Below are 12,582 nucleotides of genomic sequence, written 5' to 3' on the forward strand. Positions count from 1 at the left end.
CATTGCATGGACCAGAGCTAGTCATCCTTGATGGTGAAGGACTTGAGGATGAGGATGAGGATGATGTTGATGATGCCATTACTGATGATATGACTATGTACTACTTAGCACTTGGTATCCAGCATGGGTGATGATGCTAGTTTAGTAGCTCCACCCTTTTTGCGTGTTGTATTAGTTTTCTATCAGTCTCATAGACCCATCGGTCTTCCGAAGACTTTAATAAACTCTCTCTCTCTCTCCCCCCCTTCCCTCCCCCATCCAGTCTGACTCCCTCTCAATCCCCCCTCCCTTTCTTGTCCCCTCTATTGAATGCAAGAAACACCTCATCAACATTTTCTATTAAGACCACGACAAGAATGAGAAAGTGCACTACAATTGAACTATCGTACAAGAAGCTAATGTCTCTACCATTCTTACAAGTCATACAATCAAAAGGGTCCACACTGTTGCCTTCAAAAGACAGATACTAGTGCTCCTCGGACTATTGTGTGCTAACATCATAGCCTGGCATATTTGGGTGGTGAGGTGCACCCTCGTGATTGGAGGACAGCACACTCACCCTACAACCACCCTAGTCAACGGCTAGCTGGACATCCTTTATACCATGCACTCGATTTGGGAGCTGGGTAATGAGGGCTCCAAGAAAGTCTTATGAGTGTTGTGCTCGGTGCTACAAGGCTTGGCCTACATGTATCTTACACACACGGATCAAGGGGATACACTGGTTGTATTATGCGCACTTGCTTCATGTTACCTTGGGTAGTGAGATGCAACCAGGAGAAGTAGGCTGCGAAACATTCAATCTCTCTCTTTTGCCAGCACCCTCACATATAGCTCGTCTTGTATTGCTTTTCGAAGCATAAATGAGAAGGTTCTTTTTTGTGAAAAAGAGAGAAAGGGATACCATGTGCTAGTAAGACGGAACAAAATGGCACACATCTATTAGTTATGAAGAGATTTGAGAACTCAAAATTAGCTGGCTTCAAAAAACAGCATTTCAAAATTAAAAATACCAACAATTGCTTTTAGTTTCTGAACAATAGACCTGGTGCTGAAGGGTTATTTATCGTGCTCGCAGCTTGTGGACACAAGTCTAACATAGGACACATTCGAAGAAGCCCCGGTGGTTCATGCTGCATTCCATGTTCCCACTGAAACAACACATTAAGTTGAAGCATCATAATTCAAACAGCCTATGGTACAAGAATTGAAATCCAATCGTGGTGTTTATTGCCCAAAAGTCATTTTAACAAATAAGATTTAAAGAGGAAGATGGCTCATGGAAACTTGGATGCATCGTAAAATCCCATTCTTCAAACAACAAAATGAAAACTTTAACAGCACTCAAAGTGCTATCCTTAAAGACATTTCAACTATTTGAAATTTCAAAATTTCAGGGTTCTGCTTCAACTGTATGAGTACATGGATAGGATTGGGAAATGCATCAACAACAACGAGACACTACCCCTATGAGCTAAATTGTAAGCGTGCAGGAAATGTGACATGTCTTTTTCTCAACGTTAGCTTTTATTTTCTTGTTGTGATAGTCTGTGTCAGCACCAAGTTCTAACTTCTTATCCAAATGATTCAAAATAGAGAGATTTGGGAGGCACGGTGGAATTGGTTTCATAAGCCAATACATACAATGGCAACTCTGCTACATCTGTTGTGGAGATCTAAGGAGCAATTCATAGATAAGGAGTTGAATTCTAGTCTCAATTATTATATTGACCTTTTTTCTAGAGGGAACATTGACCTTGTCAAGCAACAAGAGAATGAGTTACCGGTGTTCCATAACTCTAGCTTGACTTTTAGAAGGGCCACTACAAGGGTTCAAGCGATACAAATCTGCCTTGTGTCTCTGTGGGAGACATATGAAGCATCAACTCCAAATTTGAGGGATATTTCTATGAGGGTCATCTCACAAGATGGGATTGTTGTAGCTTGTGAGAGAAACCAGAGTACATAGGCATTGTTCCACACCAAGAAGAGATTTGCCGTTCCACACGTCAATTGGAGAGGCTAGTGTTTGCAAATAGTTACTTATGTGCATTGAAAGTTCAAAGGCTTGGACAAGCCAATCCATGTATGATTAGTTGCTTGGTGCTGAGACTTGTAATATATTATATTACATATATCATGATTCATCAGTAAAAAATTTTCAATTATGAGTTCTAGATTTGAAATTTCACCTCCAAAATCTTTAGTTGTAGGTCAATCCTCATGATGTGGATATAGACGAGGCTTCAATTATACCTGACATCCATAGGATGAATTTCCCAATTGTACGATAAGCTACATCAGCATGGACCACGCACAAGATCCCATAGCAAGGCAGAGCTAGCTCTAGGAGGTAGGGTTGAAGGGGCTCCTATTGCTATTGATGAGAACATTGGCAACGGAAGTGAGTACACAACTTTCTAATGGTAAGTGTACCTAGACTAATATCATAGTATCATGCAGAATCATATTAATATTGCATTCCATTTTGTCATTTATGCAAACTTCAATGCTAGAAACCAAGCTCTCCTAAGGCCATAAAAAATTATAATGTTTTTCAACATATTCCTGAGTGACTAGGTGCCATTAGTAGATGAAACCATGCAATTAGGACCTAGGCATGAGTATTTTTTTGTGTGCATATTAGGTATGTAGTTTTTCATGTGTATATCGCCTTGAAATGAAAATTTTCAAAACGTTTGAAAACATTTCCAAGCATGTTTCAAAACTCCACATTCCAAAATGGAGGCAACTCCACCAACACCTTATGAGAAATCAAAATTCCTAGGTTCCAATGTCTCTCCAATCTCGACAATGATAGATGCCCTCTAGTCAAGCATGCATGTCGTAATGGTGTCATGATAAAACTTAAGACCTGTGAGAATGCATTCCAAGTGTACATAGAATTGGACTATCCCGACCAATTCCCATACCCGAGTGATAGCCTCAAAGGAAGTTGCACGTCACTAATACTAAAGATCCTTCCCTTGGTTTTACCCAAATTAACTTCCATATCCTGATTCTTACAACGGCCTACAAAGTTATCAATTGCATCTGTAGTCCCTCCACTATGTATGAGGTAAACAACATGTCATCCACGTAAAGCAACTAGGTATCAAGGTCAATACCAATGTCAATCCGCTGAGGATAGGAGTTAAGGTGCACTCCTATTTCATCTCAAATAGCGTTGCTCACTACCTTCGATAATCCATATATGGAGCAAAATTTGTCTCTTACTCTCTTGCACAAAGCCATGACTACGAATATAACATCCTATGCACCTACCTAAAGCTAGTACTGAAGATCGAAGTTGTGCACGTGGTGAGCTCAAATCAATGCCCTTTCAAAATTCCACAAAGATGTTGCTTGTGATCTAGGAGGTGGAAAGACTTTGCAAAGGCTTCATTGAAGAGCTTAGCCAAGATCAAGGATTCTCCATCCATGAGTCAAGAGTCCTACTTTAAGACCCTTTTAATCCTTGGCCTTGCCATTCAAAAACCTCATGATGGCTTCTTTCACGCAGACTATGGTGCATAGCTTAGAAAAGAAATGTTTTCTTGATTGATTGATCAAAAACCTTATAAAGTGGATCCACATAGGATCCTAGACAGTGAGAGGGGAAGAGAAGTGGAAGGGAGCAAGAGAGTGAGAGTGAGAGAGAGTGACACTCTAGTGCGGCTGTGAAGTGAGAGTGAGCCACACCTCAAACTCACTTATGTTTTATTAGGATTAGGTTTGCCCTATGACTGTCTTAGGACAGTCATAGGTGTCCTATCTTTTAAAGAAGGGTTGGCAATGTGCCTTTACCCCAACAACCTCCCACCTAAAGGCCAATGTGCCTAAAGGGGAGAAAAGAATAAAAATTACAGCAATATACAGTTACTGTATACAAGACCATAAAATAAGAATGGTCTCATCCTAATCCCATGATGTGGCGGCAATGTGCAAACCGCTCTGTAGGCAAGCTCTTAGTGAGTAAATCTGCAGGATTATCATCAGTATGCACTTTCACAAGCTCAAGTCGCTTGTCTTCCAATACCTCCCTGATGAAATGATATTTCACTTCTATGTGCTTGGTCTTCTGATGAAAGACCAGATTCTTTGCCAACATGATAGCACTCTGACTATCACAATGCAAAACTGGCATATCTCCTGTAATGCCCAAATCTCCCACCAGCCGAGTAAGCCATATTGCTTCCTTGCAAGCCTCAGTGGCTGCAACATATTCAGCTTCTGTGGTTGACAGTGCAACGCATTTCTGCAACCGAGACACCCATGATATAGCACCTCCTGCAAATGTGAAAATATAACCGGTAGTAGACTTCCGGTTATCCGCATTCCCTGCATAGTCTGAATCTGTAAAACCATGCACCAATGCATCCTGCCTACCATAGCATATGCACAAGTCTTTGGTACCCTTGAGATACCTCAAGACACCTTTCACTGCTTCCCAATGCCGCTTGCCTGGATTTGCCATATACCTGCTGATGACTCCCACCGCAAAAGCAATATCCGGACAAGTGGCAACCATGGCATACATCAAAGATCCAACTGCAGATGCATACGGAACCTTGGCCATTTCAGCCTTATCATCATCTGATCTGGGGCTGTCCTTGCTGCTGAGTTTTAAATGTGGAGGCAACGGGGTACTAATGGACTTCCCCCCCTCCATTTTAAACCTCTGCAGTACTTTGTCAATATACTCTTTCTGTGACAGAAACAAAAGTCCCTTAGACTTGTCACGAGTAATACGCATGCCAAGAATATGATTTGCATCACCCAAGTCTTTCATGTCAAAAGACTTATGCAGTTGTTTCTTCAAAGCACTAATCTCATGCTGAGATTTACTGGCAATAAGCATGTCATCCACATATAGAATGAGTAGCATCAAACTGCCATCCTTTGCCCGTTTGGTGTACAAGCAATGATCGGTCTCACACCGATGATACCCTTGGGACTGCATGAAGGCATCAAACTTCTTGTACCATTCTCTTGGCGCCTGCTTGAGTCCATACAAGCTCCTTTTGAGCTTACACACAAGCTGCTCTTTCCCTTTAACAGCATATCCCTCTGGCTGACTCATATAGATCTCATCATGGAGATCTCCATGAAGAAAAGCTGTTTTCACATCCATCTGACATAAATCCATGTCATCATGAGCAACAAGAGCTAACACTGCTCTCAAAGTAGTCATTTTGACTACAGGGGAAAAAATCTCATCAAAGTCAATGCCCTTCTCCTCAATCAGTCAGCATGATAAAATCAGCCACATTATTGGCTCCTGGAACAAACCTGGCAGGAGGCCGTTGTGCACGGGTGCTCCTCCTCACAAAATGTTCCGGATTAGGCTGCTGTTCAGCCTGTTCTTCATGCATGACGGGTGGCTGTACCACCATATCTGGCTGTTCTACAGCCCCATCTGTTGGCACATCCAGTGGTGCATCATTGGCAAAATTATCTGGCTGATTTTCAGCCTGCATACCCTCTTGAACAGGGTGATCTGCAGCAGCCTGCTGCTGCATATAAATGGGCATATTTTGCTGTCCAACATCATCATAAATAACCCTCCTGTATTCCACAGGTTGCACGGGTTCCTTGTGTACACTATCTTCTTTAAAGATGACATCATTGCTGCGTATAATCTTCCGTTTAACGGGATCCCATAACCTGTACCCCATTTCACCTTCGTCACCATAACCCATAAAGATGCATCTGATAGACTTTGGATCCAGTTTGGTGCGTAGTTCTTTGCGTACATGAGCAAAGCACTCGCAGCCAAATACACGTAAGTGCTTATATGAGGGTGGCTTGCCAGACCACACCTCCTCTGGCACTTTCAACTCCAAAGCCTTGTTTGGCGACCTGTTAATAATGTGAACTGCTGTTTGCACGGCTTCTGCCCAAAAGCCATGGGGTAATGCAGCATAAGACAACATACATCGAACCTTCTCCTGAACAGTTCGATTCATCCGCTCACTTGCACCATTTTGAGATGCATTATGAGGGGCTGTGAGTTCCTGTTTGATGCCCTTAGCTTGGCAAAACTGCACAAAAGCATGTGATACATACTCACCCCCATTATCGGATCTGAGGCATTTCAGCCTACGACCTGTCCGATTCTCAACCTGAGCGACAAACTTCTTAAAAGCATCTAAGGCATCTCCCTTATGCTTCAAGAAATAGACCCACACCTTACGTGTGGCATCATCAATGAAAGTAATAAAATATTTTGCACCCCCTAGTGATAGCTGTGGCATCTCACACAAATCAGTGTGCACTAGATCAAGTGGTGCTCTATTCTGGGGAGTTCTCCTCTTATGAGGAGTGACAGAGTGCTTGCCAAATATACAATGATCACAAGTAGGCAAATCTGAAAAAGAGAGAGGCGGCAGATAACCCAAACGTGACAGTTCTTGCATTCCTTTCACAGACATGTGTCCCAACCGGCTATGCCACAATGAAACCTTTGGCAGCTCGGTTATGGCAACAACATGATTACCCACACTGGAAACATAAAGAGGGTACAAGGTATCACTCTTAAAACCCTCAGCCACTACAGTCTGGCCATCAGTAATCACCCATTTGGAATCCCCAAATATGGTGTGGTAACCACTGTCATCCAATAAGCCAGTGCTAATCAGATTTTTCTTGATTTGCGGCACATGGCGAACACCATCAAGCATAAATGACTGTCCATCAGGAAATACTATCTGTATACTGCCAATCCCTGCAATCTGACATGCATAGTTGTTCCCAAGATGAACAACTCCATGAGTACTTGTGTAGGAAGTAAACCACTCCCTATGAGGAGTAACATGAAAAGAGGCACCTGAATCCAAGAGCCAGGTGTGCATGTCATGGCCATCAATAACCAAAGCATGTGCTATTACAGCAGAAGAACATAAAACATCATGTATGTCACTGTCACTGTCCTCTGCTGCAACATTCACTGCATCCAAGTCATCTGCCTTAGCCTTGCCTTTGCCTTTGCCTTTGCTTGCATTTCCTGCATCCTTTGTTTCAGCCTTCTTGGCTTTCTGATCCCGTATGAACTTGAAGCACTTCGACTTCACATGTCCCTTCTTGCCACAATAAAAGCATTCAATGTTCTTTTTGCCACGGGACTGACTGCGGGATTTGGACTTACTAGCAGATCTCCCCTTCTGCTGAGTCCTGCCTCTGTCCTGTACCTGCAAAGCATTTGAAGACTTGCTGCCCGCATTATTCTTCCTGCTCATCTCCTCCATAAGGAGAGAGCTCTCTACATCAGCATAAATAAGAGTGGCATTCGAGTTTGACAGGGTGGTCCTGAATGTGTCCCAACTCTCGGGGAGGGTACACAGCAAGAAAGTAGCCTTGAACTCCTCATCAAGGTTCAACCCCTGTGCAATCAGCTGTGTAAAGATAGCATTGAACTCACTCAAGTGTGAGGTCATAGCTGTACCTTCCTTCATGCGAAGATCAACCAGCTTCTTCAGCCAATAAACCTTACTGGCTGAGCTCTTTTGGGCATACAATTCTTCTAGTCTTTGCCATAGACCATAAGAGGTCTTTTCAGCCTGTACATTGAACACAAGAGTGTCTGAAATAGTGAGCATGATAGCTGCCCTCGCGGACAAATCAAGCTCTTCCCAATCATCAGCTGACATATCGGATGGCTTGACACCCTTCACCCTTATGGGCTTAGCAATCTTCTTTAACAGAAGTACATTCAAGCACTGTTCTGCCCATAATGGATAGTTGTGTGCTCCTTCCAGTTTCTTTATGTTCACAATTGAAGCATCACTTCCCCTTGATGCCATATCAGATGAGGAAAGTACCTGACACCCTGGAAGTAAAAAGACTGAATAAAAGTTCTGATTTCTCAGAAAAACCTGCTCTATTCAAGAGCCAGAAGCACTCTCAATGGTGCTGTTTTTACTGTCAGTAAAATCTGCAGCAAAACAGTAAATGACCCTGCAAATACTGTACCTTCTGACAAACTGTTCTGAGCTCAAGGAGGCATAAAAAACAGTAATTTCAGACTGCTGCTACTCAACAAGTGCTTAACAGTGCACAATCATCTGACAAAACCACCAACACTGCTGTAAACACTGCTGTACTGACTGTACTGATCACTTCTCCCACCTCAGATGAGGTCTTGCACTGAGTTAAATTGCAGAAACCACTTGACAAACACCCCAAACAAAAACAGTAAATGATCCTTCAGCCTGTCACAAAACCTGGAACAGTAAATGGGATAAGTCCCAAGCAATCACCCTTATACCAAGGGGAGAAAATGCATCTGAAGATCTCTGTCGGTAACCCAAGTGCTATCAAACAAAGTCTGGGCAAAAGCCCCTTGATCTGACACCTGAATCAAGTGGAGAACACCTCAACACTGAGGTAGCATGCAATATGAAATCTCTCTGACACTTGTACCTGACAATGTGCAATGCATAGACTGCCCCTGTGTACTCGGTAACAATACAAATCACAAAATACAAACACCAAGAAGAAAATCTTTTGAGCACTGTCAACGATGGGCAGTTAGGGACCGAGTAAACTCGATGCGCCCTGACCAAGCGTGGCTCAACTAAGATTTTCAAAGTGCGTACAAAGAATGTGACCTGCAACAAATGTCACCAAATGCACTGCGGAAACAAAGCAAATGTGTGCTCCCTGGCTACACACTGCCTCAAGGCATATACTGCAAACACATCCAAGCAAAAGCCCTTTGATAAGGTCACCCAAAACTGAGAATTGCACTCAGTAAATGCATAGAAGCTTCTGCAAAACAAGCATCTGACCTTCCTGAAAAACAAGTAACTGCGCAAACACCACCACTGTGGCACAAGTCACCTCAAGCGTGAGTGACACGAGAGTACCTGTTGTACCTCAACAAATGCACAATATACAGCTGCTGTACTTCTGTCCTCGCAGCAACACGCTTCCCCCAAAAAAAAAAATCGAGTTGAGTCTTTGCAGCAAAACAAACAAGTCCTGCTGTACTTCTGTACCCTGCTGTCGACGCCAACCTTACTGTACCTGCAGGTGGATGAAGGACTGTCGTCCGTACGGCTGTACGGCAGTCCGTACGGCTGTACGTACGGCAGTCCGTACGGCTGTACGTACGGCAGTCCGTACGGCTGTACGGCAGTCCGTACGGCTGTACGGCAGTCCGTACGGCTGCCGTGGAATAGCTGCGCCACGCAGCTATGGAGCTGCCTGATGCAGTATCGCAACCCGACGACGCCCTGATCTGCTGCCCTGCGCCCTCACAATGCCTCGAGAGGGTTAGCAGCTAGTAGCAGCTGCTATGCAGCTGCTGGCTGCTAGCTGGATGCGGCGCCTCGAGCTGCAGCTAGCAGCTCCTGTGCAAGGAGACCCGCAACCAGCGACCACCACCGTGACCACGCCCGTGACCTCGATCTGACCCGCGCCCGCGCTGTCGCCCTGTTCGCCGCCGCCTGCGCACTGTTTGTCGTAGTCCGTCCGTACAGTTGTACGGACGACGTACGGTCGTACGGATCTGGCCGTACGTCCGTACGGAAAGGGGTAGGCAAGGAAGAGGAGGCTTGGGAGAGGAGGCTCTGATACCAGTTGAGAGGGGAAGAGAAGTGGAAGGGAGCAAGAGAGTGAGAGTGAGAGAGAGTGACACTCTAGTGCGGGTGTGAAGTGAGAGTGAGCCACACCTCAAACTCACTTATGTTTTATTAGGATTAGGTTTGCCCTATGACTGTCTTAGGACAGTCATAGGTGTCCTATCTTTTAAAGAAGGGTTGGCAATGTGCCTTTACCCCAACAGACAGGACATGGTAATCACCTCTCTAGGAGTTTCATTCCAAAGCTATTGGAATTTCTACTACATAAGATGCCTAAGAGCTCTTGCTTGTGTGGTAAACAAGAAAATGTCGTGTTTCTTCCATTGTACAAAGCACCAATACTATTTCTGAGGTATATTCTCTCTCAATGTATCCTTATTTGTATATTCTCTCTCATTGTACAAAGCACCAATACTATTTCTGATGTATATTCTCTCTCAATGTATTCTCTCAATGTATTGTACAAAGCACCAATACTATTTATGAGGTATATTCTCTCTCAATGTAGCCAAGATCAAGGATTCTCCATCCATGAGTCAAGAGTCCTCCTTGAAGACCCTTTTAATCCTTGGCCTTGCCATTCAAAAACCTCATGATGGCTTCTTTCACGCAGACTATGGTGCATAGCTTAGAAAAGAAATGTTTTCTTGATTGATTGATAAAAAACCTTATAAAGTGGATCCACATAGGATCCTAGACAAGACATGGTAATCACCTCTCTAGGAGTTTCATTCCAAAGCTATTGGAATTTCTACTACATAAGATGCCTAAGAGCTCTTGCTTGTGTGGTAAACAAGAAAATGTCGTGTTTCTTCCATTGTACAAAGCACCAATACTATTTCTTATGAGAGAATGGTGAGTGAGAGAGAGCAAGAGAGAGTGAGAGCTGGAAGCTTGGAAGCTGAAAGCTGAGTTGCAATAGAAGAGTGTAAAGAGTACAACACAATGAGTGAGAGATAAGATTTTGTCCTAGTGACAAAACCTTAGTAGTCACTAACCATACTTAGTGAACTAACTCCGGTTAGGGGGAAAAACCTCTTAAAGAGAGAAAAGTGCCCCTAACTAGCTTATTATATTACATTGGTCACTGCTGAATTATATCTATAATTCTAACACCCCCCCACAGTGCCAATGTCATGTACAAGGCTGATCAATCACCAAACGAATATAAGTTCAGGGCACTGCGAAATGCCTCAAACTTTTCACGTGGTAGTGCTTTGGTGAAAATATCTGCAACGTTGTCATGTGTGGACACAAAGATCATACTGATCTCTCCTTCATGCAACTTCTCTCTAACGTAGTGATAGTGAACCTCAATGTGCTTCGTGCGAGCATGAAACACTGGATTCTTTGCCGCTGCAATGGCTCTCTGACTATCAGTGAGAATTGGAGAAGGACCCTCCAAAGACAGATGAAGATCAATCGAATTTGATTTCCAGTAAGGTAAGAATTGGTAGTAGTAGCAAGGAACCTAGGAAAGCCTTTCTATCGAGAGGAGATCTATCATTTGGTGGAATACTTGACGAGGAATTAGAGATGCAAAATGGCACAACGCAGCCCAGACCGAAGAAATTATGGCACAAGTACAAGATTTGCTCTCAAAGGGAATTATCATGCCCAGTTCTTCCCCGTTCTGTTCTCCAGTGCTCTTAGTTCAAAAGAAGGATGGCTCTTATCGCATGTGTGTGGATTATATAGCTCTTAATAAAATGACACTCAAGAACCAATTTCCAATCCCTCGCATAGACGATATTTTGGACAGATTGAAAGGAGCCTCTATTTTTAGCCGCATTGATTTAAAAAGCGGATAAGGATTCAGCCCCAAGATGTCCACAAGACAACTTTTCGGACTACTTTTGGACTTTATGAGTTTCTAGTGATGCCTTTTGGACTTATCAATGCACTGGCTACTTTCAATCGAATGATGGACAGAATTTTCAGATCCCACGGGCACTTTATAGGTACTTTCTTTGATGACATTTTGGTCGTTTCTAAGACAGAAGAAGAGCACAAAGAGCACTTGGCTCTACAGTGTTTCAAGAACTTAGAAATCATAGGCTTTTTATAAATGCCAAAAAGAGTGAATTCTTTCTTGACGACATTCATTATCTTGGACACCTTATTTCTTAGGAAGGGATTCAAATAAATCCAGCTGAAATAAGAGCTATACAAGAATGGCCAAAGCTCACCTCGGTACATGAAGTACGCAGTTTTCTTGGACTTTGCTCTTATTACAGACGCTTCATCAAACACTTTGCTGACATAGCAACCCCCTTACATGATTTGACCAAGAAAAACGTAGTCTTCAGGTGGGGAGAAGACAAAGGATAGCTTTCGATGCTCTCAAAGAAAAGTTAACAACGGAGCCCATTCTCATCATTCCAGATTTACAGAAACCGTTTGATGTGGACAGCGATGCATGTGGAGAATGTGTGGGGCTGCTCTTCATCAAGAAGGCCGAGTCATTGCTTATGAAAGCTGGAGGCTGCATGGTGCAGAGATGTTTCTCGATGTTTGTGAGAAAGAGATGTTAGCAGTTATTCATGCTCTAACTACTTGGAGCTGCTTTTACGATCAAGACTGACCACCAAAGTCTCAAGTATTTCCTGACTCAGAGCAAAATTTCCGAAAAGCAGATGAAGTGGGCAAATTTCCTGTCCATGTTTCATTTTCAGATTCCTTATACACCAGGAGCTCAAAACAGAGTTGCAGATGCTTTATCCAGAAGGCCTAAAGCGAATAGTGTCACCATAGCATATCATCAGGACTTAGAGACCATGAAAGAGCTCTACTTACAAGATCCAAACTTCGGAGAGATCATGAGAAATATTCAACAAGGAGTACCATCTAGTCAATATACATTGAAAGACGGGTTTCTCATGAAAGATGATCACCTTTGTATGACTCAAGATACGTGAGCCAAGGTTTTGGAAGAATGTCATGCTCCTCCTTATGCATGGCATCGAGGCATTTTGTCTACTACTCAGGCCATTGAGAT

The 12,582-nt window shown here is 43.3% G+C and overlaps 1 protein-coding gene across 4 annotated transcripts in view; it reads right to left on the reverse strand.

Moving 5' to 3' along the window:
* LOC147898448 (TATA box-binding protein associated factor RNA polymerase I subunit C) overlaps positions 1–12,582 on the reverse strand; it is a 57,802-nt gene that overhangs the window by 12,785 nt on the left and 32,435 nt on the right. For all 4 annotated transcript variants that reach the window (XR_015541563.1, XM_087379463.1, XM_087379464.1 and 1 more), the window contains one exon: positions 1,046–1,151. Coding sequence is in view for 3 of the 4 variants with exons in the window: in XM_087379463.1 (XP_087235589.1) it covers positions 1,046–1,151 (106 nt within the window). In the remaining variant the exon portion in view is untranslated. The remainder of the gene's footprint in view (positions 1–1,045; positions 1,152–12,582) is intronic.

Source organism: Dipteris shenzhenensis, chromosome 9, assembly GCF_047967505.1.
Source record: "Dipteris shenzhenensis isolate YYH24624 ecotype China chromosome 9, Dip_SZ_1.0, whole genome shotgun sequence".
Taxonomy (NCBI): Eukaryota; Viridiplantae; Streptophyta; class Polypodiopsida; order Gleicheniales; family Dipteridaceae; genus Dipteris; species Dipteris shenzhenensis.